The sequence below is a fragment of the Pagrus major genome, chromosome 17, assembly GCF_040436345.1.
Source record: "Pagrus major chromosome 17, Pma_NU_1.0".
Lineage (NCBI taxonomy): Eukaryota > Metazoa > Chordata > Actinopteri > Spariformes > Sparidae > Pagrus > Pagrus major.
In genome coordinates, this window is record NC_133231.1 from 13,226,634 (window position 1) to 13,252,482 (window position 25,849).

The window sequence follows — 25,849 nt, forward strand, 5'->3', positions numbered from 1 at the left end:
TGCTTAACTGGATATTGATGTTTTATGACCCTGACTCACTGAAATATAATACATTTCTCCAACACTGTTTTGCTAATATAGGAGAAGAAAGCACAAAGGTTTCACCTATGTTTTTGTTTTAAAACCTTAAAAGTTATAATGGTATTTAGTAGGGCTGCAACTAATGATTATTTTCATCGTCAATTAATTTGTTGATTATTATCCTGATCAATCAATTAGTTTTTTGGTGTATCAGTGTCTCCCAAAACCAAAGATTATTGTGCACAACCCAAAGATATTTAGTTTACTGTCATGGAGAAGTTAAGAAGCTAGAAAACATTCATACATTCAAGAAGCTGGAATCAGAGAATTTAGACTTTTTTTTTTTTTCTTTCAAAAAATGACCCGCACCAATTCATCTAATCTAACTAATCGATTAATCATTGCAGCTCTATTTTTTGGTTGTATTGCTAATTTAAAGTAGCTTCAATAATTGTCAATATTTAAGACTTCTAGTTGAAAACAACTAAAAAATGTATTACAGTTATCAATAAAATGTGAAGAAATAACAGTTTTAAGTCTTCTGTACTTTGTTGCAGAGATATCTGTTTTAGTTAGCACGCTAACCAGCTAGCCCTGGCCCTCCTCGGTCCGAAGCTCCTGTGCTAGCAGTGTAAACAGCAACACTCCCCTGGTGCTCAGTGCACTAGCTGCACAGCTAACTGAGCTAACTATCTCATGGCAGCTACAGTTAGCAGCAGTTAGCGGTTATTCCGGTGATATGCTTCCCCCTATTTGTTTTGAGTATGAGTTCAAAAGGTGGCCAGTTCTTACATATTGCACCTTTAAAGTTAATTTAGGAGAAATGTATGTTTTTTTCCTAAAACTGGCTCTTAACTACCCAATTAAAGGTATTTTCCCCGTTCACAGGTGTTCAGCTTTCTGCTTTGTTTGAAGCATGGTCCCATTAGAGTCCTTGCAGGAAACCCAGTATTAGTTTTACATCATCTCCATCTTCCTTTGATCATTTTGACTTTGATTATATGAATCTCATCCTGAGAGGACCTTTGTTTAACTTTGGAGGGAATCTCATTCATGATCTAAAGCACACTAACTGTGTTTTATCACTGAAATCAGTGTGGTTGTGTGTGTGTCATTAGTGCCGCCTGATGTTATCTAGCCACTCCAGAGAGAAACCGTGGGTAATGCCAACACCAGCCCAGAACGAAATCCCCATCCCTCCTCCCTCCACCCTCCACCCCTCTCCTCGCTCTGCCTTTGTCTCTGTCATTCCTTTCTTCTTCTTCTCTCTCTCCCTGCTGTCTGCGTCATACCTGCGTGTGTCTCTCTCTCCTCGACAAAGCGCTCTACTCCAGTCTGAGGAGGTTTTCCACTTTGGTTTTCTTTGTTACTTTAGTTGTAAAAATAAAAATCTCTCTGGTTTTCTCTGTCTCACTCTTTCATCCTCGTGGTCTGCAGTGATATCCCATTTAACCAGAACCCTTGGCTCACCATAACATAGCTACACACCCACACCCACACACACCCACACTCAGACCTCCTTCCCCATTGTGTCTGGCTGGCATGCTGATGAATGAATGAACCCTTGTGATTATTTCTTATCTCTATAACCTAAACACACACAAGGTTCTTAGGGGATGCCCTGCAGGCTGACACTGTTCTAAGAGGAACCCCCTCTATCACTCCCACCAGAGTCCAGTGTCTAAAAAGCCTGATATGTATCCAGCGTTCGGGGGAATCCTGCCAACCTGGACTATAATCTTAATCTGAAAGAACAATCATTTAATCCGTCTGATCGGCCCTTTGAACGCATGGTCAGCCTCAGTTTTGCTTTGTAAGACGCGTTCAGGAGGTTGACTAGATATTTCATGCTTGTTAGTGAGGCTATGATACACAGGCAGCGTGCAGAGATAATGTATATGTTAACATGCATTATTGATTGTACCCAATGCGATAAAAAAGACAAAAAAGACGAGACAAAGACAAATTCTCAGCTGCAGAAGGCAAATTGTATTGCCTCCTAAGTGTTTCCTTCTATTTCAATCATTTGTGTACGTCTCATTTATTATTGAACACGTTGCGCATATTCGCCAACACTTCTCACCGAAGACAAAACAAGCACCAGTGGCAATAAAAAAGAAATTGAAATAAAGCATGAAATATAGCATCATCAGACACCACATTTATTCAAGCCTCCGCTCGCTGCAGCTGTGGTCTGATGAGACCAGCCAATCAAAATCTGTTCAGGAAGTACAACAGTCAGCCGCCTTTGTTCCCCACCATGCTCATCTCCTCAGCAGTAAAACACATAATGATGAGCAGGGCAGTGATAAAATAAAATTGATGTCTCTCTTTTAATGCTCTTTTTGGCTGCTGGTGCAGTGTGGGGTGGATATGCACTGCAGAGAGTGGGTTTTCTCCAAAATTGGGATTTATATTATTTGGAGAAAAAAGTGGCATCCTGACAAACTGATTAGCAGCTCAGCTATCTGGAGACTTCAAGGAAAATGTTACATTATTAAGCAACTGTGCTACTTAAGCAATATGTTATTTTTAAGTGCTTTTTGATCCTATAAATCATATAAACCTATAAATCTCTGAGGCATGTAAGGAGGCTGCAGACAGATCGCCACACTGTCTGGTGGGTAGTGTTTGTAGAAGCGTCCAGACAATCGTATTAATATATTTGTCTCATACTTTTGTGTCTAGTACAGCAGAAAGAGGATCAGACTGTACATCAGGTTAGCTGTTCTATCACTGATGCTCACATTTTGCTGTAGTTTTGGCGCAGTGTGAGTCTGCAGACATTACACGACCAGACCTCAGCTGCACTGTCAGCAGCTTGTCTTGGCGGCAGAGAGTCGACGTATTGTAAAACAAATGATTTCTCTGCGGTTAGGAGGCGTTTTTATGTAACCAGATTAAGTTCAAGCAGATCCCACCACTGGGATCTCTCCTGTGTCAGACCCTACCGAAGGCCTTTCTCAGTTTTCCCTCTTTATCATTGCAGATAAGTGGTTATCTTTGGCTTGGGAGCCAATTTCCACTGCAGGCGTATGGCAGGAAAACAGAAGAGTGGGCTTCCTCTGCAGCTGAGGGGATTAACAGTTTAAAACTGTGTTCAGGGTCGTTCTCAGGATGTTATGACAGATTCGATGGCTGAGTGTTTTGAGACTGCTAGAGTTTATTTCAGACTGGCCTAATATAAATGTATTGATGTTAAACTAACCTGTGTCAGGAGTAGATCTGATTTTATGTATATTTTTATAATGGCTCTGGACAGGACCGCTTTAGGAAACAGCTTTGGCAGAAAAAAACAAAACAGCTGGGCCACTACGGCGCTACATGTTGCATATGCTCTGCTGCTGGTGCGCCCTGACTCTTGATTTTCCAACCAAATTAATATCTGTGAAACAAATTCCAACCAATAATTCTAATTTAATTCCATTTTTTTTCATAGGCTACTGATTTCCTAAAATATTTTCTCCAAAGATGGATTATGACAGACCATATGATCAGAATTAACACAGACTACATATTGACACAGAACAGAGACCCGGAGCAGTTAAACAAGGTCTTGCCCGAGGCGATTAGACTCGGTATAATTTGTTCTACTCAGGTTGCAGGTCAGAAGACCTCTACATTGTAAACGACACTGTACAGTATTTTACCTTGTATAATTGCTTCCGTGTTAGCCTGTTGAACAGCAGCCTGGAGAGTCTTACTCACTTCTTACACCGAGTTACATCATCCTGATTATTCAAAGATAAAAGCGGGGCGGTGTGTGTGTCTGTGTGTGTGTGTGTGTGTGTGTGTGTGTGTGTGTGTGTGTGTGTGTGTGTGTGTGTGTGTGTGTGTGTGTGTGTGTGTGTGTGTGTGTGTGTGTGTGTGTGTGTGTGTCTTCTGCTCCATCGTCTCTAGGTGTACACGTGCCTCCTCTTTCAAATACATTAACCCACACACAAACACGTGCAACACATGCATTTTCATATGTATCGTATAGAAGCAGACAATAACAGGGAGGAAACACTACAAGAGAGAAAGGAGAGAACAAATATTTCAGTTTACACTTCAGTGTATATTCGTATGTTGTATGACCTCATGTACAATATACATTTCTTCTTGCTGCAGTCCAACTGGCATCCAATTTGAGATAAGGAAGATGGAGAGAGCAAGAATACAGGCAAAGAAAGAAAACACTGAGCATTTTTCTTCTTCACAGAATGGATTTTTCTGTGCAGTGATGGATCGATTATCCAATAGTCATGTATTCCACAGCATAAAGTCTTGCATGTAGAGCGCATACGGGTTTACTTGTGTTAAATGGACATCATGGCCATTTTTTGCAGTTTGCAAATGGTGTAAAAGAGAGCTGAGGCATTAAGAGATTAGTGAAGAACGTAAGTGGGCGTGAAAAGCAAAGGATAAGAGGAGGGAGATCCACTGCATTGCATCCAGGGTGAGCTGATTGATTTCAGCATATTAAAAGCTAAGATGGGGTCATCCCCGCAGCATTGGCTCTAACGGAGATGAAACGGCTTTTAAACACTTCCCTTCATTAAATATCTTCCCTCCCTGATTGGATTTAAATCTTGGCTCCTTATCAGCCAAACAGCACTTAGAATCTATTAAGTCATTTTACTTGCTCTGACCTTCCATCTCCTCTCCTTCGCTCACCGCTCACTCTCACTCCCTGTGGTGTCCACTCTGCTTTAGTCAATCAGCTCTCTCCGTCCCTTTTTTCCTGCATAGCCCTAAAAATACTCCCGTTCTACTGTGCTGCGTTGACAGTTTCAGTTTGCAGCCAGCACATCATGACTCATTAATGTTGCTCACAGACACACATGCACATGCAGGACATGTTGGCATTAGTTATGCAATAAAGAGTCTGTGTCAGCAGCAGTGTGGGGGTGAAAGTAATCGTGGCTGGGCTTTTTTTTCCACTGTGCTGTTTGTATTACATTAGTGAAGCAACTAGTGATGATGATAGGTTTTCAGTTGAGTACACCCCTGGGACACATAGGTGGTCATTTCAGTGGGTCTTCAATAAAATTTGTGTTTATGACAAATTGTAGTGTTGAAGTTGTGTTTGATTTTATTAGAGCTGTGACAAGAACCGCATGACCGCCATACCGCAGCCGCCGTGTGATGCCTACTGCAGGGTTGAGCTCATTACTATTATCATGACATTTATTCTTTTTTTGTTTTGTTTAATATATTTTTAGCTTCTGAAAATGACACAGCTGCATTTGGTGTGTGATATGTATGTAATACACACAAAAAATATTGTTTACTTAGTCATCTTTACTGACTTTTTTCTATCCTATGTTCAAGGTATTTTGGAGAAAAAAAGAAAGTTTTCAGTGGTCCTCACTTCTGCGTCAGTCAGAGGCAGTCCAGTTTAACCGATGGGTGATTTCATGTCTCAGATTTCTATGTCTGCCCCTTGCATCGATAAAATCTCTCCCAAGTAGGACTCCATTCGTTCACTGTAGCTCCACCTCTGACACCATGCTGTGTTGGGTCCTTTATGACTACTGCACGTACATTTCGTGGCTTTGATCGAACAGCACTCGACGGCATTTAGCAGTAGGATAACTTAACTGACTGTTGCAGTAAGTTGCAATGGTTGAGACTTTTATATAAACTCATCTGTGCAAGATAGAGTTTTCAACATACAATTATGTTCACAATGTAGCATTATCAGGGAAAAGTGTGTGTCCCCTCAGCGCAATGGTGAGTTAAATAGTGAGTCCTTTTGGATTTTTAAGTCACCACTTTTAAGAAGTTAGAATTAGATTTATTTTCAAAGTCTTTATTTATTTTAACATGTCGGTTATATATTTTATTTTGTTGGCAACAGTTGTATAATCGCAGTAGGCTAAGATTTACCGTCATTATTGGCACTTGACTTTTTTATTTTGTTTGCAATTGAAATCTAAATAAATAAAAACAAATAAAAAGAATAAATACAAACACAGTACAACACAAATACACATCACAAAGACAATTTGCCAGAGATTACAGACAAAAATATATAAATATAATACAATTGCTTAGGAGATCATTGTGCCACCACCCCTTCCTGAGAAGGTTTGTATCGAACATTCAAAACAGTTTTTAAACTAAATTACATGCCTCTTGTTTGTATATTCTTTTACAAATACAGATTAAACACATTATGTGTTATTTGTGAGCTTTAGAGGTGCTGGTAGGTTTATTTGGTTATCTTTGGACAGAGCCATGCTAGCTGTTTACCTCTGTTTCGATTGGGTATGAGGGTGATACTAATATTCCCATCTAAATATCAACAAGAAAGCAAACAAGTATATTTCCCATAATACATGTTTTAATGATGACGTTTTTGGTCTCTTGACAGTTTTTAAAGACGTCATTCTCACCCAAATGAATATACTATACTGTATAATAGAGCCGAATGCACCCCAGGACATGATGGATGAATAGAAGTATTTTCAGTGGGGGTAAATTTCCCGTGGCAGAGTGCTGCTACAGCTCAATGAGTGCAGATGAAACACTGCTCTGTGCTGCCTCGGTTCCTACAGAGCTTCTACATCACTGTAGGCCAGCGTGTGTTGTTTAGAGGGCTGAAAACTCATTGACATTCTCAAGCAAGACTTGGCTCTGCAGCGTGCTACTTTCATCTGTGAGGGAGTGTCTATCTGTGTATTCACAAATCTGTGTGTGTGTGTGTGTGTGTGTGTGTGTAGTATGGGCTAGCTGTTGCCATAGTAACACAATGTGTGTGAGCGAGCACATGTGGGTTGGGTCAATTGGAGGGGGGGAGGTAGGTGGGGTTGACAGTTTGACAGAAAAAAAAGATAATCTGGGAATGGTAATGCTCTGAATGGACTGCACACACACACACACACACACACACACACACACACACACAGAAAGATACACTTCACAGATCTGTGCGTCTATTGCTGACCCTTTAATGGGATTGGAGACCTTGTCGACTTTCTCTTGTGGTGTGTGTGTGTGTGTGTGAAGAAGAAATTATGAATGGTGTGTGTTCTGCGTTTCTGCTAAATAACTAAACATGATATTTTTTAAGAACACAGACAATTGTATCAAAGCAGTTGGTGTCAGATTGTCAAAATAAAATAATTTTGGCTCAGAAATGGTTTAACGGAGCAGTCTTGTTTGTGTGAGTGTGTGTCTGTGTGTCTGTGTGTCTGTGTGTCTGTGTGTGCGGCATGTGTGGCAAGCCAAGGAGACAAATGGTGCTTTAGAGCCTGTGGCAGTTATCTTGTATGTGAGCCACCACTTTCTCGGTGTGTGTGATACAGAGAGAGAGAGTGTAATAGCAGATGCTCTCTCTGGTCTTGCAGACATGCTCCAGTGCTGCTGCCATCTGGTTGGCTGAATGGAGCTAAGGGCGGGATGCTGGTCGCTGTGAAATCATTGGCTGATGGGAAGGCTCAAGGCTTTAAGTCCACTTAAGACTGGAGACACAGAGAGAGGGAGGAGGGCAGTTCAGAGAGGAGGGGGTCATAAAACAGGGGGGTGTTATGGCTTTGTCCACTCAAAAGGGCAGATGGAGAGAGCACTGGGAGTGCAGAGGGGCAGTCATGCATTGACAGGAGGAGGATGGGAGAGAAATCCAAGAGGCTGTGGAAACATGAATCAGAGCATGTTAAAAACCATTTCAACAAGTTATAAAGTGTACTGAATCCATTCTGGCATGCAGTCATAAAATTGTCCTTGTTTCGTTTTAATGCATTGGAAGTATTGAATGATTCACTGCCCCCTCTAGTAAGACTGGACAGAAAAGATTGGTGGTCAGTCAGTGTCTCCCCTCCATTCAGCAGGTCAGCAGGTTCTCGATCGTTACTGGCTGTGATTGTAGCTGTAGCTATTGAACTCCTGGAAGCCCACTGATGTGGAGCAGTCGTTAGATGAAACCTGCTGTTTTTCACTTTAAACCATCAGACACACACATCCAGAGCTTCCCTTTATGTGAAAATAAAAAGAAAGACGTTTTCTTGTACAACACAACCAAAGACCCTTTTCTGTTACCCAACTTTGAAGTTCTGTGGCCAGACTCTTATTTCCATAAGTTTTTTTCACCCCTGGGATCATACAGACGGCAGAACTCCATCGTTTCAGAGTAACATTAAAGAGAGAAAAACAGCTTCTCAAGCTGCTTCCAGGTCTTTAAACAGCTCCCCCTTTGGAACAAATGCCAGTGTTGCACCCAATTTCTAAACTTATTTTTTACAACTAATGTTAATTTTTGTCATTACAGAGAAAGTTGGTTAATTTATGTAACGTAAGTAAGTGTAAGTACACAAATGACCTTGTGACCTGAGTAAAGTCAGCTAACTTAAGACTACGTGATTTTAACCCAAAATCTGATCTTTTCCTAAACCTAACCGAGTTGTTTTTGCGTCTAAACCTAACTAAACCATGACCGTTTGACAACGTTAATAACAATCCAAAAGTGATATTTTGACTGCGTATATACTTCACTCCATAAAGTTGAGGGAGTCACAAGAAACAAGTTGAAAAATCTGCACCAGAAGTTGAGAATTTCTGACACTCAGTCTCTGATGATAACCCTGATGACATCATCATTTTATTTTAACAATCTGGAAAGTCCCTACGAAACCACAGGAGACATTATACAGGGGTTTTCACAGGCTAAATAGTTCTTCTTGTGATGAGTAAACTGAACTTAATGTGTGAAGTCAGTGGAAGTCCCTTTAACAAACAGCCATTTCAACTAATTAATTGTTAATTTATCTCCATCAGCAGCCTACCTGCTCACAGATAGAATGTAAAGTAGAGCTGCTGTAGAGACATGAGACTAAGACAAAGAGCGAGGGGAGTGTTGAGCACAGCGGTGGTGACTGGTGCTCTTTAGGGGAGGTTATCTTTGGTCACACAGGCCTGCCTGTCCGCCTACATCACATCAAAACACCCAGACCCTGCCTGTGGAGCCGAGACACACAGGGCTGGGAGACACTGTCATCCTTTTTTTCCCCTCCGTCTCTCATCCCTCTGTTTCTTTATTCATGTCTTTCACAAAGATAGTGACAGTTAATAAGCGTATCTTTCCCTATGTGTTCTCTCCTCACCTGTTTCACTGCTTTCTCTCCCTCTTTGCTCTCCACGCCAATCATTGTTTATCTGGGACTTGTTAGTGATGCTGTGTTCTCCCTCTCCTCTTCCCTCTTTTGTACTATTTATTTACTCTTCTGCTTTCAAACCGTCTCTCAGGTTTTGTCTCGCCTCTGATCAATCTTTCTGCTGCCTCTCGTCAGTTTCTCATTTCCTCTCCTGCCCTTACACGCTTCTTTTTACATGTTCTATCTACTCTATCTGAACACAGCGTCTTTTTCTTTCATCCCTGTTTCATCCTTTGGCATTTTCTTTGCCTTTGTGGCCCTTCATTTTTATGTTGTAGCATTCAAAACCAACACGCCTGAGAGGCTTATCTTCGGAGCAGTAAGGTGGTGTATGGGGACTTTTTTAGCCTTTGTTACATAACGGTTTCATTTCGGCGTGCTGTCAGTGCAGCGTGAAAGGAAACACAAAGGAGATGGCTCGCTACAAGGGTCATGAGGTTTCAGCTATGATGAGAAAGGTTTCGTAGTATATGCCTTTACATACCAGCCAGGTTTCTTTTTCCTCAAAGGAGGTAGATGTCAGCATCCCTTTGATTGTTTTAAAGGTCAGCCATGGTTGTGCTGTGATACTATTTGACAGAAAAAAAAATCCAGGTTCGTGGCACATGAAGGTGAAAGCAGCACTCTGTACAGGCTAAAATAAAACAACGTCCTTCATGGGGTCAAACCTCTCCTTGGTGTTGACCTTCTGTTGAGTATTTAATGGTGAATTATGAATTATTTTCATTATTGACAGTGGTGGACTCGGGATGTTTGAGGGACAGGGGCGAAAAAAATAAAATGGGCACCAGCTGTATGCGGTGGGGTGCCAGCACGCAGAAAGTCATCATTGGAGGGCACTTCACCACGTTTTGTCCACTGGAAGGGCACCCTCGAGAGCACTTTATAATGTTTTATCTATCATAGGGGCATCTAAGAGGGCTCTTTTGCTGTGTGTTTTTTTAATACGGGGGCACCAGGGGGGCAGATCTCCTGGGCTCCTGGAAAGCTGCTCATCACATTTTCCCAGAACCCTTAAGTGATGCCCTCAGAGGTCTTCTTTTGTCAAACCAACAGTCCAAAACTCAGACTCTTCATTCACTATCATGAATAACAAAGAAAACCAGCACATTACAGCACTACATTTAAAGAGCTGAAACCAATAAATGTTTGCTTGAGAAATGGCAGAAAGGATTATTCGATGATCAAAGTGCGTGTTATATTGTTACCACATGATTTTATATTGTTATGCTACAACCATGTAATCGAATTAGTGTGAGCAAGTGTTGTGCAAATCTTCCCTGTAACAGTATCACATACTTTAGCAGCCATCTAGATAAAGCCGTCAAATTACCCTCAAAGGCTGCTTGTCCGAGTAGGAATGTCAAGGTTTATACATTCCTGTTATGCCTCCTCAAACCTTGACTTTTCTTTCAAAGAGCAGCAACAGTAGAGAGCTCAGTCCTCACCGTGTGCTCTAATAAACTGTGGCAGCTGGTGTTCAGTTTGTTCAGCAGGCAGAAACAAATAAGGAATCAAGAAAAACGCAATATGATGCACCTATGCAGGCCTCACTCAGACAGGAGGTGTTCCAATAAAAACGAAGGCATCTTGTAATGAGCATCTCAGTGACACCTCTCTAAATGTCACTGTCTGTCTGGCTGTGTGTTTGCTTTCAAGTGGAGAGGAATCTTTCTCCTCGTTGTCATTCCTCACTCTTTTCCATCGTTTCAAACTGAGACGTTTTAGACTCACGAGCCTTTTCATCTTGATGAGTCAACAGGCGAGCTCTCCGTCTTCTTTGTCATTCATTGTCCTTGTTGTTCAGAGTGTATATTTACAGCTACATACTCATTATTCTCTGTGTCTCTCTTTTTCTCTCAGGCCCTCGCGTCTCACCGAGCCTACCTCTTGACGGCACGCATTCCCACCAAGGTAAGGACTACAGTGAAAACCAGGAGACCGCACTAAAAAGCCAAGGTTTCACTGATTTAGCAACAATGTGATCAGAAATTTCCCCAGCTCAGCACTTTTGTCATCTCTGGATGTTGAGTCTGCATGATAAAAAACGGCAGGTGAAGGCGAAACTAGTAGCTCTGTGTGTCTGGTTATATTTCAATTATACAGCTGTGTGTTTTTAACATGGAACAGCGGTGCCATAATGCAGCGCAGATGGCTGCTGTTAGCACCATCAGCAGCAATGACACATCTGTCGTCGTCCCTACCAGCACCATTTTCACCACTACCACATAAAGACCAGCAGTGCACTAACACAATGCAGATGTTCAAGAAAACTCCCAGCACCACCAGTTTAACAACATTCACTGTCTCTACTGCCAACATTAAACTTCACATCTGATTTTAACTTCTGTACTATGACCCAATGGCTGGGTCTGACCTGCTGGCTTTTTAAAAACAGACATACAACAAATGGAAACCCAGTGTTTCCCACAGAATCAGACTTTAATTGTGGAGGGGGCTGTCCAGCTGGGGTGCCATAGGGCGTGAGCCGGCTAACTTCCGGTTTAGCGCTCAGCTAACTTGAATGGGGATAAAATGTAATCGGTCTTTTAGACTCGCCCAATCCAATTTTATTGGACTGAATTGCTCAAATTCTGACAGTAAAACGAGTCATTTTGCGGGGGTTGTGCGGCTTTTATTACCGTTTTACAGACGCGTCTTTCACAATGTTGCATCACATGACAATGTAATTACACGGCACACTTTGTGGGGCCTTGATTTTGACAATGAGGCCAGCCGTCTTCTTTGCAGAGGAAGTTACGGTCAAGCCAACTGCGTTAAATAGTCCTCCTCCTCTTCTTTGTTGGTTTTACCGGCGTATTAAAAACCACACCGCACTGTATCGGAGTATATAATATCATGCTATTCACTGACAGGTGCACTGTCTTGAGTGAGTGAGAATGGGATGCGCGGCTTCAAAAACAGAAAATCAATATGTGGCAGCCAATGTTGATATTGTGGCGGACTGCCACAAATAAATTAATGTGTGGGAAACACTGGAAATCAGTTTATAAGCTTTGATGGTGAGTTCTGATACTGCATTGGGATTGTGACCTGTGAATATAAAGTTATTAAACCATGTGTGTAAAGTTTTTAATGTTAAGCGGACAAACCATTCGGCTTCAAAGGTCCAGTGTGTAGCATTCAGTGGCATCTAGTAGTGAGGTTGTAGCTGGCAACCAACTGAACACCCCTCGTGTCACCCTACCCTGCGGTAAAATCACGTTGTTTTGAATTCTACACACACATTTCAGTTTTTAATCAAGGTTTTTAGTTGTAAAGAAAATCTCATAAAACATCCCATCAGATGTGTAGTCTGTTCCCATACAATCACACCATTTGTTTACCTCCAGTATCAGGCTGATGCTCCTCCTGATAGGAAAGACGAGCACTTCACAGTAGTCTTCCCAAGTCACGAGGTAGCATAACATCATATCTTGTACCAGGTCCAGGAAATACTTAACAGTTGCCCTTCAAATGGCTGTATGCTTTCCAGTCAATAAGACGCCTCGAGGGACAGTTTAGGTGATTGATTGTTGGCTTAAAAACATATTTATTGGTTTACTGGGGGTGGAAGAGGCCATAAAGAACATTCAAGCTGACTGTGTTTCACATGATGTCATGTGTTTCCAGTGTTATGAGCTGAAGGTTCAGGATCTGTTTATTTAACTGGCTCGCTGAGTCTTTCTCTGACCTGGAGGGATTAGACACCTGCTTTATGAAGAATAAGCCCCCTCAGCAACCCTCCTCTCTTCTACTATATGTCATAGTCCGTCTCTTTCTCTTGGTTTCCTTTTCTATACTGTGGTAAACCTCATTGTAGTACTTCCTCCTCCCTAGGAACGCCTCGCTCCAAGTTTCTGTAGTAGTTTATGGAGCTAGATCTTGTAAATTTGATTATGTGGGAGCAAGAGGCTCTTGTAGGGTTAGACATGAGGTGATGAATCATGAAGTAGGTCTGTCTGTCTGTCTGTCTCAGTCTTGTTTTTCCACACAGGAAGCCGAATCCCTCCTCTGGTAGCTTTTAGATATTTCTCTTGTAGTAAACCTCTATCCACTTCTCCTGCTGCTCTGCTCAGCTCAGATAACAACCAGAAATCACCTTTGCTCTCCTCTCCTTCTTACCTTTAAGCCATTCGTTCAGCTTTCTCACTCTCATCCTCCCATCTTTTTCAGCAATCCAGATTACAATCCCTCTCTCTTCATCCCCGTCTCTTTCCCTTTATCTATCTGTCCCCCCACCCCCCACCACCACTCCCCACTGTGCCAAAGGTCAGCAGGGATAACCTCCGGTGTATTAAATCCAGTTGAATCTAACGCATTTTATCATAAAAGTAATCAACGTTCGTTTTTTCTCTCGAGAAACAGCAAATAATTATTTTCATTGTCAATTGAAGGTGCAATATGTAAGAATTTTCGATGTTATGACATCTTTGTATTGTGTTGCACAGGTATGTATTGAAGTTAGCATGCTAACCAACTAGCGCGTCCGGGTCAAAAGCTCATGTGCTAGCGGTGTAAACCCCAAGTGAGCTAGCTAGCATTAGCAGTTGATATCAGTGATATGCTACCCCCTATTTATTTTAAGTATACATTTGACAGGTGGCCAATTCTTACATATTGCACCTTTTAAACTGTAGGTATTTCAGGCAATTAAATATCATAAAATAATGAAAAATGTCCATCACAAGTTCCCAGAGCCAAAAAGCTTTTTTTGTGCATCCAAAAGTCCCCAAAGTGAAAGATATGTATTTAACAATGATATTTAAATCCCTTATGAGAAGCTGAAACAAGTTCATCGTTCCTTGATTAATGTTTTAGGGGAAGAATCCAGTTTCCAATTTATTTTCTCATTTCATCATTTTGACACTAAATCTCTCACTATTATCTCTCACATCCAATCCTAGTTTAATATTTTCATTCCCATATTTTCAAAAATTACTGTAAGTAATAGTATAGTATAGTAAGTTTAATATATATAAGTATAATATACTTACTTCCTGTTTTATTCAAACTGTATATGACTGAAAGAGCTTTTCTGTCGTGGCGGTGCTGTGTGGGTTCTTGCTGCGTACTGTCTTTGTTAAAAGATGAAACTTGCCAACATCCTTTAGAAAAGCTGACGGTTACAGTATTTCTCCTCATATTGATTCTTTTTGATGTGAAATCTATATCACAGGGGAGATGAGTCAACTGCAAATGAAGATTAGCTTCTGCTCACTCTTCCAGCACATGAGCCACTGAGCGAGAACGTCATCCGCAGATTCAGTTTTTTCTAGTTTTCTGCTAAGATATGTTTTGGTTGAATCAAAGCTTGTTGATTTATGCTCCTGGCCTTCTGAAAGTATTGGAGGCACTGCGTTTGATCTATCATACCTCTTCCTGGAATCCCAGAGGTACATCCAAAACACACAAGAGAACAATCAGTAGGTGGGATTTTGTCAGTAATGCTTTTCTGAGGGGAGCCCAGGGCCTTAATGTTGAAGTAACCGTATTGCAGCAGCAGTAAACCCTCAGTTAAACACTTTACTATGTGGCTCTCTTCTCTCAGTTGTAGTTGAAATCCCCCTCTAGCTCTTGCATGCACTTCTCTGTGGGTTTTCTGGTTGTGCGTATGTGTGTGTGCCTCTCGGATTGATGGTTTGGCTCCTCTTGAGAAGCTGCAGGGCCTAACAGACTGTCAGGGTCTCCTCCCCAACATGAACACATGCTCTCACACACACAAACACCCTTTCATTCACCGCTCCCTAGAAGCCTTTTGTTTTGCGGTATATTTCATATACCTGTGCACTCTTTATGTATCTCTGCTTTCTGTTTTATGTCAGAAGTATGGGAGTGTATGTAAGAAAAACACACTTATCATACCTTTCAAAACATAGATAATGCAGAACATCTCAGCTAATCTACAGCAAACCATCTCATATAAACCTGAAGTAAATTTAAACATGTAGCCGTCACTGAGCTATCTCACTAACAGACAAATGTTTTTTTTAATCCAAGTAATCCCAAAATCTGAGGTACCACAGTACAAGTACAGTATAATACAAGTTGTTCAGCAGCCTACAGAACATATTGTGTTGATTTATGTGTTGCAAACTATTTGCTGTATGTTGCAATATACAGTGTCCAAACTTAACTCGAACTGGGTCAACAGTAAATGTTATGATGGCATACAAAGTTGAGCGTCAGCCAATGACAAGTGAGTCCAAAGACAAATACGAGCTGTAGCCAATGGCAGGACTTCATGCTGGGAGGTGTAGAGAGGAACCAAACGCCTGAGTAACTGCATCGTTCACTCATTCGTTCACTGGCCGTCTGTCACTTTAAACACTTTTCTTTTTGATGCGTTTCAGGTTGAATTTGTGTTTATAAAGAGGACGATTTGATGATTTGTTTTAATTGTGAACATAAGTATGCTGTTGCAGGTACTTTGTTGTGGACCGCTGTACAGCTTGTACTTGTACTGTGTTACTGTACCAGTCTGTATGCCAGATTTAAGTGTGTGTCAGTGATGGAGGAGGTATTAAGATACTTTACTGTTGCAAGTAAAAGTCCTGCATTGGAAATGTTACTTCAAGGTGCGATGTGTGATAATTTTTGTTTAAACATTCAAATGATGACAAAAATTATTAACAGAATGGTGAAAAAGACGTCTGTGTATTGCGCGCTGAGATATCTACTAGACTTAGCATGCTTACCAGCTAGCCCCAGGCCACTTTGTACCTCAAGAGGTCCGATAGTAGACTACACCCACTAACTGAGCCAACCAGCTAACAGCAGCTACAGTCAGCAGCGGTTATGGGTTATTCTGGTAATATGCAGCCCCCTATTTGAATTAAACAGGTGGACAATTCTAACATATTGCATCTTTTTAATTAAAAGTATGTGAGTATATTCAGGGAAATGTATTAAAAGTATTACAAGTAAAAGTATTAATGTAGATAAATGATCCCTGTGACAGATACATGAAGGCAGCTAAAACTGCTGACTGAGGCAAAGGTATGTTATATTGTTTGTGAAAACAGTGTTTCTTTTCTAAGAGGAAGAATGTATTAATTGGTCAGCTCTGGTCTAAAATAACAATAGGCTACAAAATCTTAGCTAGTTGCAGCTTGTCTTGCTAATAGCTAATTATGTCTGTTACTTTCTTTTATCTGAGGGATATGAGATTAACTGAGCTTTGATATCTTCTTCAAGGTGTCATTTTCTTTTAGACATAATTCCTCTTGAATAATTTATTTTTATGTGTGTGTGTGTGTGTGTGTGTGTGTGTGTGTCATAAATAGAGAAATTGTGGTTTCATTGTGGAATTATTTCTAGCTTGTAGACTGAATGAGTGAGTAACCACAGGCAGTGCTGAAATAAACACACGCACACATGGACTGCATGCTTTAGTCAGACAGTAGACAGACAGTCTGCTTATCCTCTCCCTCCTCTCATCTTCCAGCCAAGCCTCAGGAACACAGCGCCCACCTGGAACAGTCTGGCCTCGCTCCTTGGCCTGCCCTCAGGCTCTGTACTGTGCTTCTGTGTTTGAGTGTGAGAGAGGGAGTGAAGAAAACTGTGTGCTTAGTATCCAGTAGCAATATTCACAGGTTCTTCCTCTCACACAAAAGGATATCTTTTTCTGTCCTTTTTAGGCATGGAAAAGGTTGGCTACTGCTTTTCTTTGTCCTGAAATGCTCTCTTGAAACAGAAACAGAAAGTTAGGTGTAAGACTATTCTGGCTGTCTTTAGCCTGACTTGTTATGAAAAGTCTGTCATTTGGATGCAAATAGAGGAATGAGGAGGAGGCCTTTCTTCACCTTACTTTCCATTTTTTGTCACAACTGAAATCGACTCCTTCTCAATTCAAGCAGCTCAGGAGTCAAATTGTAAACAATAAAAAATGTAAAAAGCGCTCAAAAGAAGTACTTTAGTGTCTCACTTATGTGTAAATACAAGCAGTTCATAGCAAATGCTGTCCTGCAAATGGGCAACGGGCTTTGAAAAAACCATCTAAATATGTGAGTGACTGATGACGTAGTCTGCACAGGAGCTGAGAAAGAAAGAAGTAACTGACTGCGTCCCTACCTATTAATTATGGAACAGACATATTTTTACACAGCATTCCTCAGACAGACAGTCACTGTACTGCACTGTTGTTATTAGGCAGGATATCTCTCACAGATACAGTACACATACTGTATCCTCTCACACAGTCACATGAACAGCACACTTCTACATTCATTCATTCAAATATCTGCACCCACGTGTCCATTCAAATACATCGCAGCTTCTGGATGTTTTACTGCCTATTGTTCAAAGCAGGTCAGAAAGACTGTCGTAATATAATTCATGTGCTGTAATAAACAGTAGCTCAGATAAACCCCTAATTACTGCTTTCATTGTTCCGTTTTATGTCCTGTTGTGTACGACACGGTTTAAGTATTTTAATGGTGGTTTCTGTGCTCTTTCTTTTTAGGTGGAACATTCCTTTAATTATCTGGAGATCCAGGGGATTGCCTGTAACAAGCCTACACAGGTACAGACGCTAGCACCCAAATTAACAGTGTCCAACAAACTCTGAGAGCACAAATTATTAAAGAAATAGCTCCACATTTTGGAAAATACACTTGCACGCTTTCTTGCTGAGACTTGGACAAAAAGATCTCTATCACTGTTGTGTCTCTGCAGTCTCTACAAGGTACAAGATTCACCTATGTATAATTTTACAACTCTGGGTTGTATAAAGAAATGCTGGTTGTAGTCTTTTATGCCACTCATTAAACAAAATCGAAACGAGGAGTCTTGGTAGTCTTTAGTAGTCTGGTGGTCCAAGAGTGGATCTTTCTGTATCGCTTGTCAGACAGCAGCAGGATAAACAGGCTCAGGTTGGGGTGGTATTGTCTTTTAGTGTCCTGTTGGCTCTGCACAGGCACCTCACCTCACCTCACTATCACTGATGCTCAGTAGGTTTGGGTACCAACGATGTGAACAGTTTTTATCACCCGCCTCAGAGCCTTCCTTTCCTGGGTTGTGCAGCTCGCAACTCTGCCTAAAACCACAAGTTGTCATCTTGACATTTCTGTTAGTTAAATTAATTTTGAGGTCCCAGTGGGTTTTTTTTTTTTTGGTTTTAATTAAACTTTGGACGCATCCAGGTTAGTTGTTTTCCCATTATTCCTGTCTTTATGCTAAGCTAATTGCCAATTACCTATCTAATACTGAGCAAGAAAGCAGGCTAATTGTGTTTTCCAAAATGTCAATGTCAAAAGTATTCCTTTAAATTATACTTATTTAAATTGTACTGCTACTATTATAACTGTGTGGTTCAGCATAGTGGTTTTGGGGAGGCAGTGAAGCTGTGACGTTTGCAGTTAAGTGCCAGCAATGCACGTTATTTACACCGACTGAGCAGCCAGAGGAACAGCAAAAGAAAGCTCATGACAGGATTGTACTGAATGTGAAAAGAAAATAGGAGCCCCGGGAGAGAAACAGCATACAGTACACTGTAATGTGAACTACATTCACCTGATCACCTGAATCGATAAATGGTGCATAAGGTCCAAACATACTGCTGCAGGGCAGCTTCTTATATTCATCCTCTTCTCCAGTGAGGTCAAAGGTCAGGATCATCAACAGGGCGGGGATTCTGAAGAAGCTTAGACTTGCTCAGGGACACATAAGCATGATGGATGTTTATGGAAACAGGTTCTTGAACCCAACTTCTCCAGTTTAAGGTTAGCACCTGTAATCACATCAGATCCTACAGTAGGTAGAACTGAACTGAGAAGATGGGAAGCAAAATACCTTCAATGCTGGTATAATACTTAAAAAATTTGTGACATCAAAAACAGGTCTGGGCTCAGAAGTGATATCTCCGGGGGATGTTTTCCATCTGTGAAGAGCTTCCATTTGGCTTTTTGACCAGTGCTGGCTAGCTGTCAGTCAGCAGGATCTACCTGCAGAATATGATAATCCATCTCTAACCACTCTGTTGCTGAAGCTGAGCCTCTCTCCCGCTCATCTCAATAGATGTCAGCCCTCTTAGTATCCTGACTGATGGTCTCCCATGTTTAATAAGAATCAGCTAAGATTATGTTAATTCTGGCCTATAGAGGAGGCATCTATCGCCTTACATCATCATTTGCATAATTGCTGTGAGCGCTGAAATGGTTAGCCAGTCTTGGTAAATGTCATTAAATCTTTATTTTAGCCTAATACAAAGATGTGGGATGCAGATGTGGTTGAGTGGATAGATGAATGTCTCAATTATTATTACTGGGTAGATTCAATGAATAGATGGGCAAAAGAGTGGAATATGAGATGGGAAGAAAGATGAAAATGTACATATATAAAGACGAAGCACTCACGTTGAATCATTTCACTACCAACTAACTGTATCAATAGAAAACCAAACTGACTCAATGTATAGTGTATAGCGTAAGGAAAGAGAGATGACTAATTATCTAAAGAAATATAACTGTGGTGGAAGCAGGTTCAGGTGAAACTGTGCATGCTGGTCTGGATCAGTAATCACTGATGTGTCCTTTCAGCTGTTCATAGAGTATGAGCGCGGCTCCTTCTCTCTGAAGCTGCTCTCTACTGAGGAGGTCAATGATGTGGTCGCTCACATAGGAAACTGTATGCTGAGGATATGTCCGGGTCTACCACCGAGGTGAGTCCTGGTCATGTTCACAGATCTGAGTCAGTCCTCACAAAGATGTAGTTAAATGAATCTTGTATTTCTATAACCATTCTCTGTATGAGTGTGTGCGCACATGCATTTCGACTGTGCTTATAATGTATGTATTTACGTGGGGTGCAGACTTAACTTTTGATGTAAATGATTGTAAACAGGAGTAAAGGTGCAGATAAATGTTTTTCTTCATTTAAAGCACAGCACTGATGTTTAAAGTGCTCGACAAACTCCAATGAATAAATCAAACTGAAATATATTGGGGTATTTTTCGAGCCATTAATTGATAGATTGGCTTACAATCTACTCACCAGAAATTATGTTTATAGGCTAATGTTTAAAAGTAACTATCTACACAACCATTAGGTGTTTGTAAAAAAATATTTTCAGACATATTTTATCTGACCTGCTGAATATCAGACGGAAAGGTGTGACAAATAAAAATGTTAAGTTGCACTTGATATTACTTGTTATTTTGCTACCAAAATAGTCGCACCCTGGAGCCCTGTTCACTGAATTATTCTTTTAAAATAACAGTCACAGGTACAGTATACTGTATTTTATATATATATATATTCTTTTTTTATTCTAATGGGCATGTGATCTTCCTGTTGAGAACAGGAAGCATGAATTTAAATGCAGAAATGAATGCAGATGTAAAACCATAAACTTTTATAGCTTCTGAACAGGACAGACTCTTTTACTTTACCGAGAGACATAGGTTTGTGTTTTTGAGCCGCAGTCGATTTAATGCTACAGTGTGTGGTTTGGTTTAATTTAGGTAGTTTCATTTCAAATCATAGGAGTACTCCTTCCTGCTTCGTGCTTGGGAAATGTCCTTTAACAAGTAAGGCAGTGAGAAAGTAGCCTGGAGCTGTGTGTTTCAAAAGAGAGGATATGCATTTGAAAATTTCACCTGCAGCTACAGTATATGGGAAATGTTAGAATGGGAGGATTAAATTCAGTTTTAATCTTTTCTTCTCAGTAAAGTGATGAAGAAGCTCTGCATGGAGCCTCCAGACAGGCTGACCTCTCTGCAGACTCTGTGGGAGAACAACAAACCAGCTGAACCAGGACCCTGTGGTAGGAATCTGTGACGCTACAATAATTACTGTGTGCTTCTGTGTGTCATACAGTGAGTTTACATTAGCGGTATATACGGTTTTACATGGTAAATTTTAAGTAATTTGTGATTTAACTTACATGCAAATAATATGCATTTTTACCATAATCCATAGTCTTATTTTTTGTTCTTTCTCTCTGCCCAGGTGGGTTTTCTCAGATGTACAGATGTGTTTGTGACTGGTTGGGGCTGCCTTACAAAGAAGAAGTGCAGTGGGTCAGTATTATTGACAGTATTTAGCATTGTTCATGCTCTTGCTTACTCTTGTTTCAAACATGGCATCTATTTCTGCTGTATATGTTCCCTTTTTTATATGACAAACATGTTTCCTTTGTTTCCTTTCCAGGATGTGGACACCATCTATTTGACACAAGACACCAGAGAACTCAACCTGCAGGATTTCAGCCATCTGGAGAACAGGTGAGTGTTTGAAGCACAATAGAGATAAAATATGACCAGAGCACACCAATATGATGCGAACAATTGAAAACCTTTATTAAGAAAAACATAGAATTTAAAGCAAAGAGACATATTTCTGGGTGTGACATTATTTATTTTTTTCGTAGAAATTTGCTGAAGTCACCATTAACCTGATGAAGAAAAAAATGCATAGTTGCAAAATGACTTTTTCTATCTTCACTGTGTGCTTCTCCTCAGGGATCTGGTGGCGATAATAGCAGTTCTGGAGTTTAACCAGTGGTTCACCAAGCTCTCCACCAAGGACTACAAACTGGTTAATACACATTTTCTCAGTAATCATTTCTGTTTAGTTTAGGGAACTCAAAAACAAAGTTATTGTAGCCTAATGAGAGATATCCATTAAGAACCACGAACTAGAGGAGCCTCGGTAATGTTTGTTGTATTACACTAGAGGTACATCAACACTATATTTAAACTATATGTTTGTTTTGTAATGTGTAACTTTTGCTCCGTTTACACCTAGCGTCCACACTACCCCAGCATTTAGAGGTCCTAAAACAGAGACTTTATGAAATACTGCTGACCTCGTTTTAGTTTGATAATTTGGGACTGGGTTTCACTGTGGACGGGCAGAAATTGAGACTCGTGGAAACGATGATGCAGACACCCACGTTAACTTCCTGATTGGATCTTATCACCGATGATGTGTGTTTCAGCTTTGAAAAGATGGCAGGGAATCAGTTCAGGCCATATCCTCACTCAGTATTTTGTCATGTTTTTTATAGTTTTAATTTGAGCTCCATGCGTGCTGAAAGTCTTTTCTGGTCACCTTCTCATTGACATATGATGAATCATCAGTTTTTAGGCCGATCTGGCTAAACTGAATGCAGCATCACTTTACATTACAGTGGATAAACAGTGTAATGGTGTTGGTCTGATAATCCAGATTTAATCCCATCTCAGAGTAAATTGTGAGGAGAATCACTACTTTCAACAAATGGATAGATGTGTCTTGCCCTGTGTGCCGGCATGTCAGTTTATTCTTGGTTCTTTTCACAGTTTGTAAAGGTCGTGCTTCTCACTTCCGTACTGCAGCACCACTGCTGCGCTGGTGCAGTTGTTTCTGCTTATATCTGTTGGTCTTTTTCCCCAGTGCAATAAAAAGCAGGATAAGGGCTTGGACTGGGCCATGTCTCTCTGTCTCTTTGTCCATCTATCTGTCAAGTACCATATTTCAAGTGACAGGCTACCACAGACACCAGCTGATTTGGCCAAAAGATGGAGACTCACTGCATAAACAAGACAGAGACTTAAGCAATGCTAGAGGCTTTGTGAGGCTGTACTTGGGCTATATGCTACACTGAATAATAATATGCCAATAATGACAATAGTAACATGCTAATGTTTATCAGATATTGCTCATGGCTCACCATGTACTTCATCTTAGTTAAGCATATTAGCATGCGCACATTTGTAATCAGCACAGAAGAACAGCTGAGCCTGATGAGAGTGTCATTAGGTTTCCTGGTATATATTAAACCAAAGTGGACTAATTAAGATTATATGCCTGAACCAAAGGGGTTGACTCCGATGGACTGACAGCCTGTTAATCGGTTGATCGGTCTAACATTAGCATCCATCAAGCAATACAGTTAGCATTGCTATCAGTGGAATGTGACAAAATAATGAATTTATTTTTCGTGAAAGACTAAATCTTGAAATTAACATAATAGGTCCTAGGAATGTACCCTCAAACAAGTCAGACTAGATTTAAATCTAAATATAGGATCACCTCATGAAATGAGAAATATTAGTTTCTAATGTTTTTATCTTGACATACGAGTCCTTAAAAATAACTCAAATAATAACAAAGTTGCTTATCGAGACAAGGCAAGTGACATTAACTTGAATTAAGTAAAAGGAGCTTCCTTAGAAAGCACTAGATGAGCCAGCAGTGAGCATATGAGCCGCCTGCAAGTCACCTTTTAACCTAGACCGTCTCTCATACATGTAACCTATTAAATGTATAACAGTGTTTCCCACACATATACTTACTTGGGCGGGCACAAGTATATTTGGCGACCCATTTTAGCCTTTTATACTTTTTTATGCTATATCAGTCTGAGCGAACAACACCATCCGTGATCGATTTACCAGTGAACAATCTGCCCTCTCTCCACCCCTCCCATCTACTGTCAATCACACATGCTTTGCAGACAGAGGGAGAGAGAGACGCTCTCTGGTGTGACATCTCTCCTGTAAACACACTGATTGTGATATTGTGATTGGAATAAAACAATTTCTAATTCTAATTCTAACAAAATCTATTTATACTTAAAACAAGAGTATTACACTTGGTTATATCTTCAGTTTTTGCAGTGAGGCCTGATGAAATTAGTTGTATTACTGTGTTAGACCGCAGTTGTTTGTCTCCTTTTGATGAAACTTGGTTATATGATAGATTTTGTTACAAAGTAACCTTTGTTTTTTGCTAATCATCATCATGTCCCTATTATTTATGTATCTTCATATACAATATATTTACATACACTACATCCCCTTTCTGTATTTACTACAGAACATGTCTCTCACTACCTTTGCCTCGCTTTAGCTGCATCTATCTGCCTTTACAGAATTTCCCCCCCTTTGTTTCCTCCATCTTCCCCTCCTGTCTGTTGACTGAGGATCAGTCCAATGTTCTCGTGTGATAAGACTCCTAATCCTGACGAGACAAAGGGGCTCAATGTCTCAGGCTGTTGCCCCCCTGCAGCACTCCATTACCAACTCTCCGTCTCGAGGCTTCGCTCAGTCTCACCAATTACCACACGCAGCTTCCTCAGTCCAAACAATTATCTCACGCCTCCGTCACAGACAATTCTTTTTGTATTGAATTTTAGAATACTGTCCGTCACCATGCCGTGTGCATATTTAGGCTCTGATACTCACACGGGCACATGTGCACCTTGTGGCTAACGTGTGTCCTTTCTGTGCCAGATTAGTGTGTATTATAATGGACCCTCTGGCTTTTGTGTTCAGAACTTTTCTTATTCAAATAAGTTTTACAGTGTGTTACTTTGTGGTGTAAGCCAAAGATTCCAGTTTTTGGACAGTGGCTGTGTCGTGTTTGTCATGAAAAGAGGCTTTTCATTGCAATGCCAAAGAAATTCTTTTGGGTGTTTTTAAGGAAATGTCAGTCTGATTTCACGTTTTTTTTCTTGTGTGCTTGTTTATATGGTGATAATGGAGAGACGAGGAGTCTGATTTTTCATTGTTTTTAGTCCCATGCTGGTGGAAAGAATAATAAATTAGAAAGAAGAGGGTCGAAAGAGAGTGATGTCAGCAAAAAGACCAGTGAAACAGAAAGATAAAGTCCAATGGAGAGGTCATTGGAAAGAGTGTAAGGGAGTGACGCCAGCTGAATAAGGAAATGAGTCAGAAGTTATCAGGAAGGAGAGATCAGATTGAAAGAAAAGGAAAAGGAACTTGACATTTCCAGCATAGGAAACTAGTCTTGACTTTCCAGCAGTACATCAGCCGATGTTCATGCCAAACTATTGACATGCAAAAGTTCAACCAAAGGGCAGCGCTGCCCCTCAGTCTGAACTATTGTATCTGTGCAACTGTGTACAGATGCATTAGGCATATCTAAACTAAATATCTGTGGATCGTAAAGCAGGAAGAAAAAAAGGAAAGAAAAAGTGAATGAGAGGAAAAACAAGCCCCCAGGCTTAAATCAGAGTCTAACCGTCTCAGTCAAACAGATAAGAAATCTCTCAGTGCAGTGGACTGGATAATACAACACACACACATGCTCAAAAACACACACACACAGCCGGCTTTCACAGTGAGGGATTAAGCTGCTCATCCTCAGTTCAATCAGGCTGTTTGTCTTCTGCTCTAATCATGATGCTGAGCTGAAAAATGAGAGAGGAGGAGAGGACAGCAGTGATAAGCGGACTTCTGATTACCTTGTGATCGCACAGCATGCGTGTGTTTTACATGTGTGAAAGTGTGTGATATTTCAGCCGGACGTGGGGTCAGGACAGCGCAGCATGACAAGGCTCTTATTTAATGAATGGTAAATGGTGCAGCAGCGCACATGCTGACAGCGTCTCTGCGCCGTCCCCAACAGTTTTATTGTGACACTTGTAAAAAAAGAAAATACAGGCTTCTTTGTGCGCTTCGCCTCTCTCTCTGCTGCGCCCTGACCCACTCCTCTCTCCCCTCTTCCCTCTTTTTCTCCATTTCATCCCTCACTACCCTCATATCTCCCTTTGCAGCATTATGTGTCATCCCTCGCTGCCCTCCATCATTCTTATTCCTCATCTGTAATACTCACAGTTTCACAGAGTAAACATGTGAACAACAGTCCCTTTCTTTCTTTCCTTCTCTCTCTCGCCATTATCCCTCCTCTCGTTCTCTCCCCCTCACTGTAGATAACAGTGTCGGACAATGTCGCCAGTGTGTTGG

The 25,849-nt window shown here is 40.8% G+C and overlaps 1 protein-coding gene across 1 annotated transcript in view; it reads left to right on the forward strand.

Moving 5' to 3' along the window:
* The window catches only part of LOC141011447 (F-actin-uncapping protein LRRC16A-like), a 72,528-nt gene that overhangs the window by 15,466 nt on the left and 31,213 nt on the right, over positions 1-25,849 (forward strand). Inside the window, exons 3-9 of the mRNA XM_073484604.1 lie at positions 11,019-11,069; positions 17,620-17,679; positions 19,694-19,815; positions 20,822-20,919; positions 21,105-21,175; positions 21,306-21,379; positions 21,617-21,692. Coding sequence (XP_073340705.1) covers positions 11,019-11,069; positions 17,620-17,679; positions 19,694-19,815; positions 20,822-20,919; positions 21,105-21,175; positions 21,306-21,379; positions 21,617-21,692 — 552 coding nt within the window. The remainder of the gene's footprint in view (positions 1-11,018; positions 11,070-17,619; positions 17,680-19,693; positions 19,816-20,821; positions 20,920-21,104; positions 21,176-21,305; positions 21,380-21,616; positions 21,693-25,849) is intronic.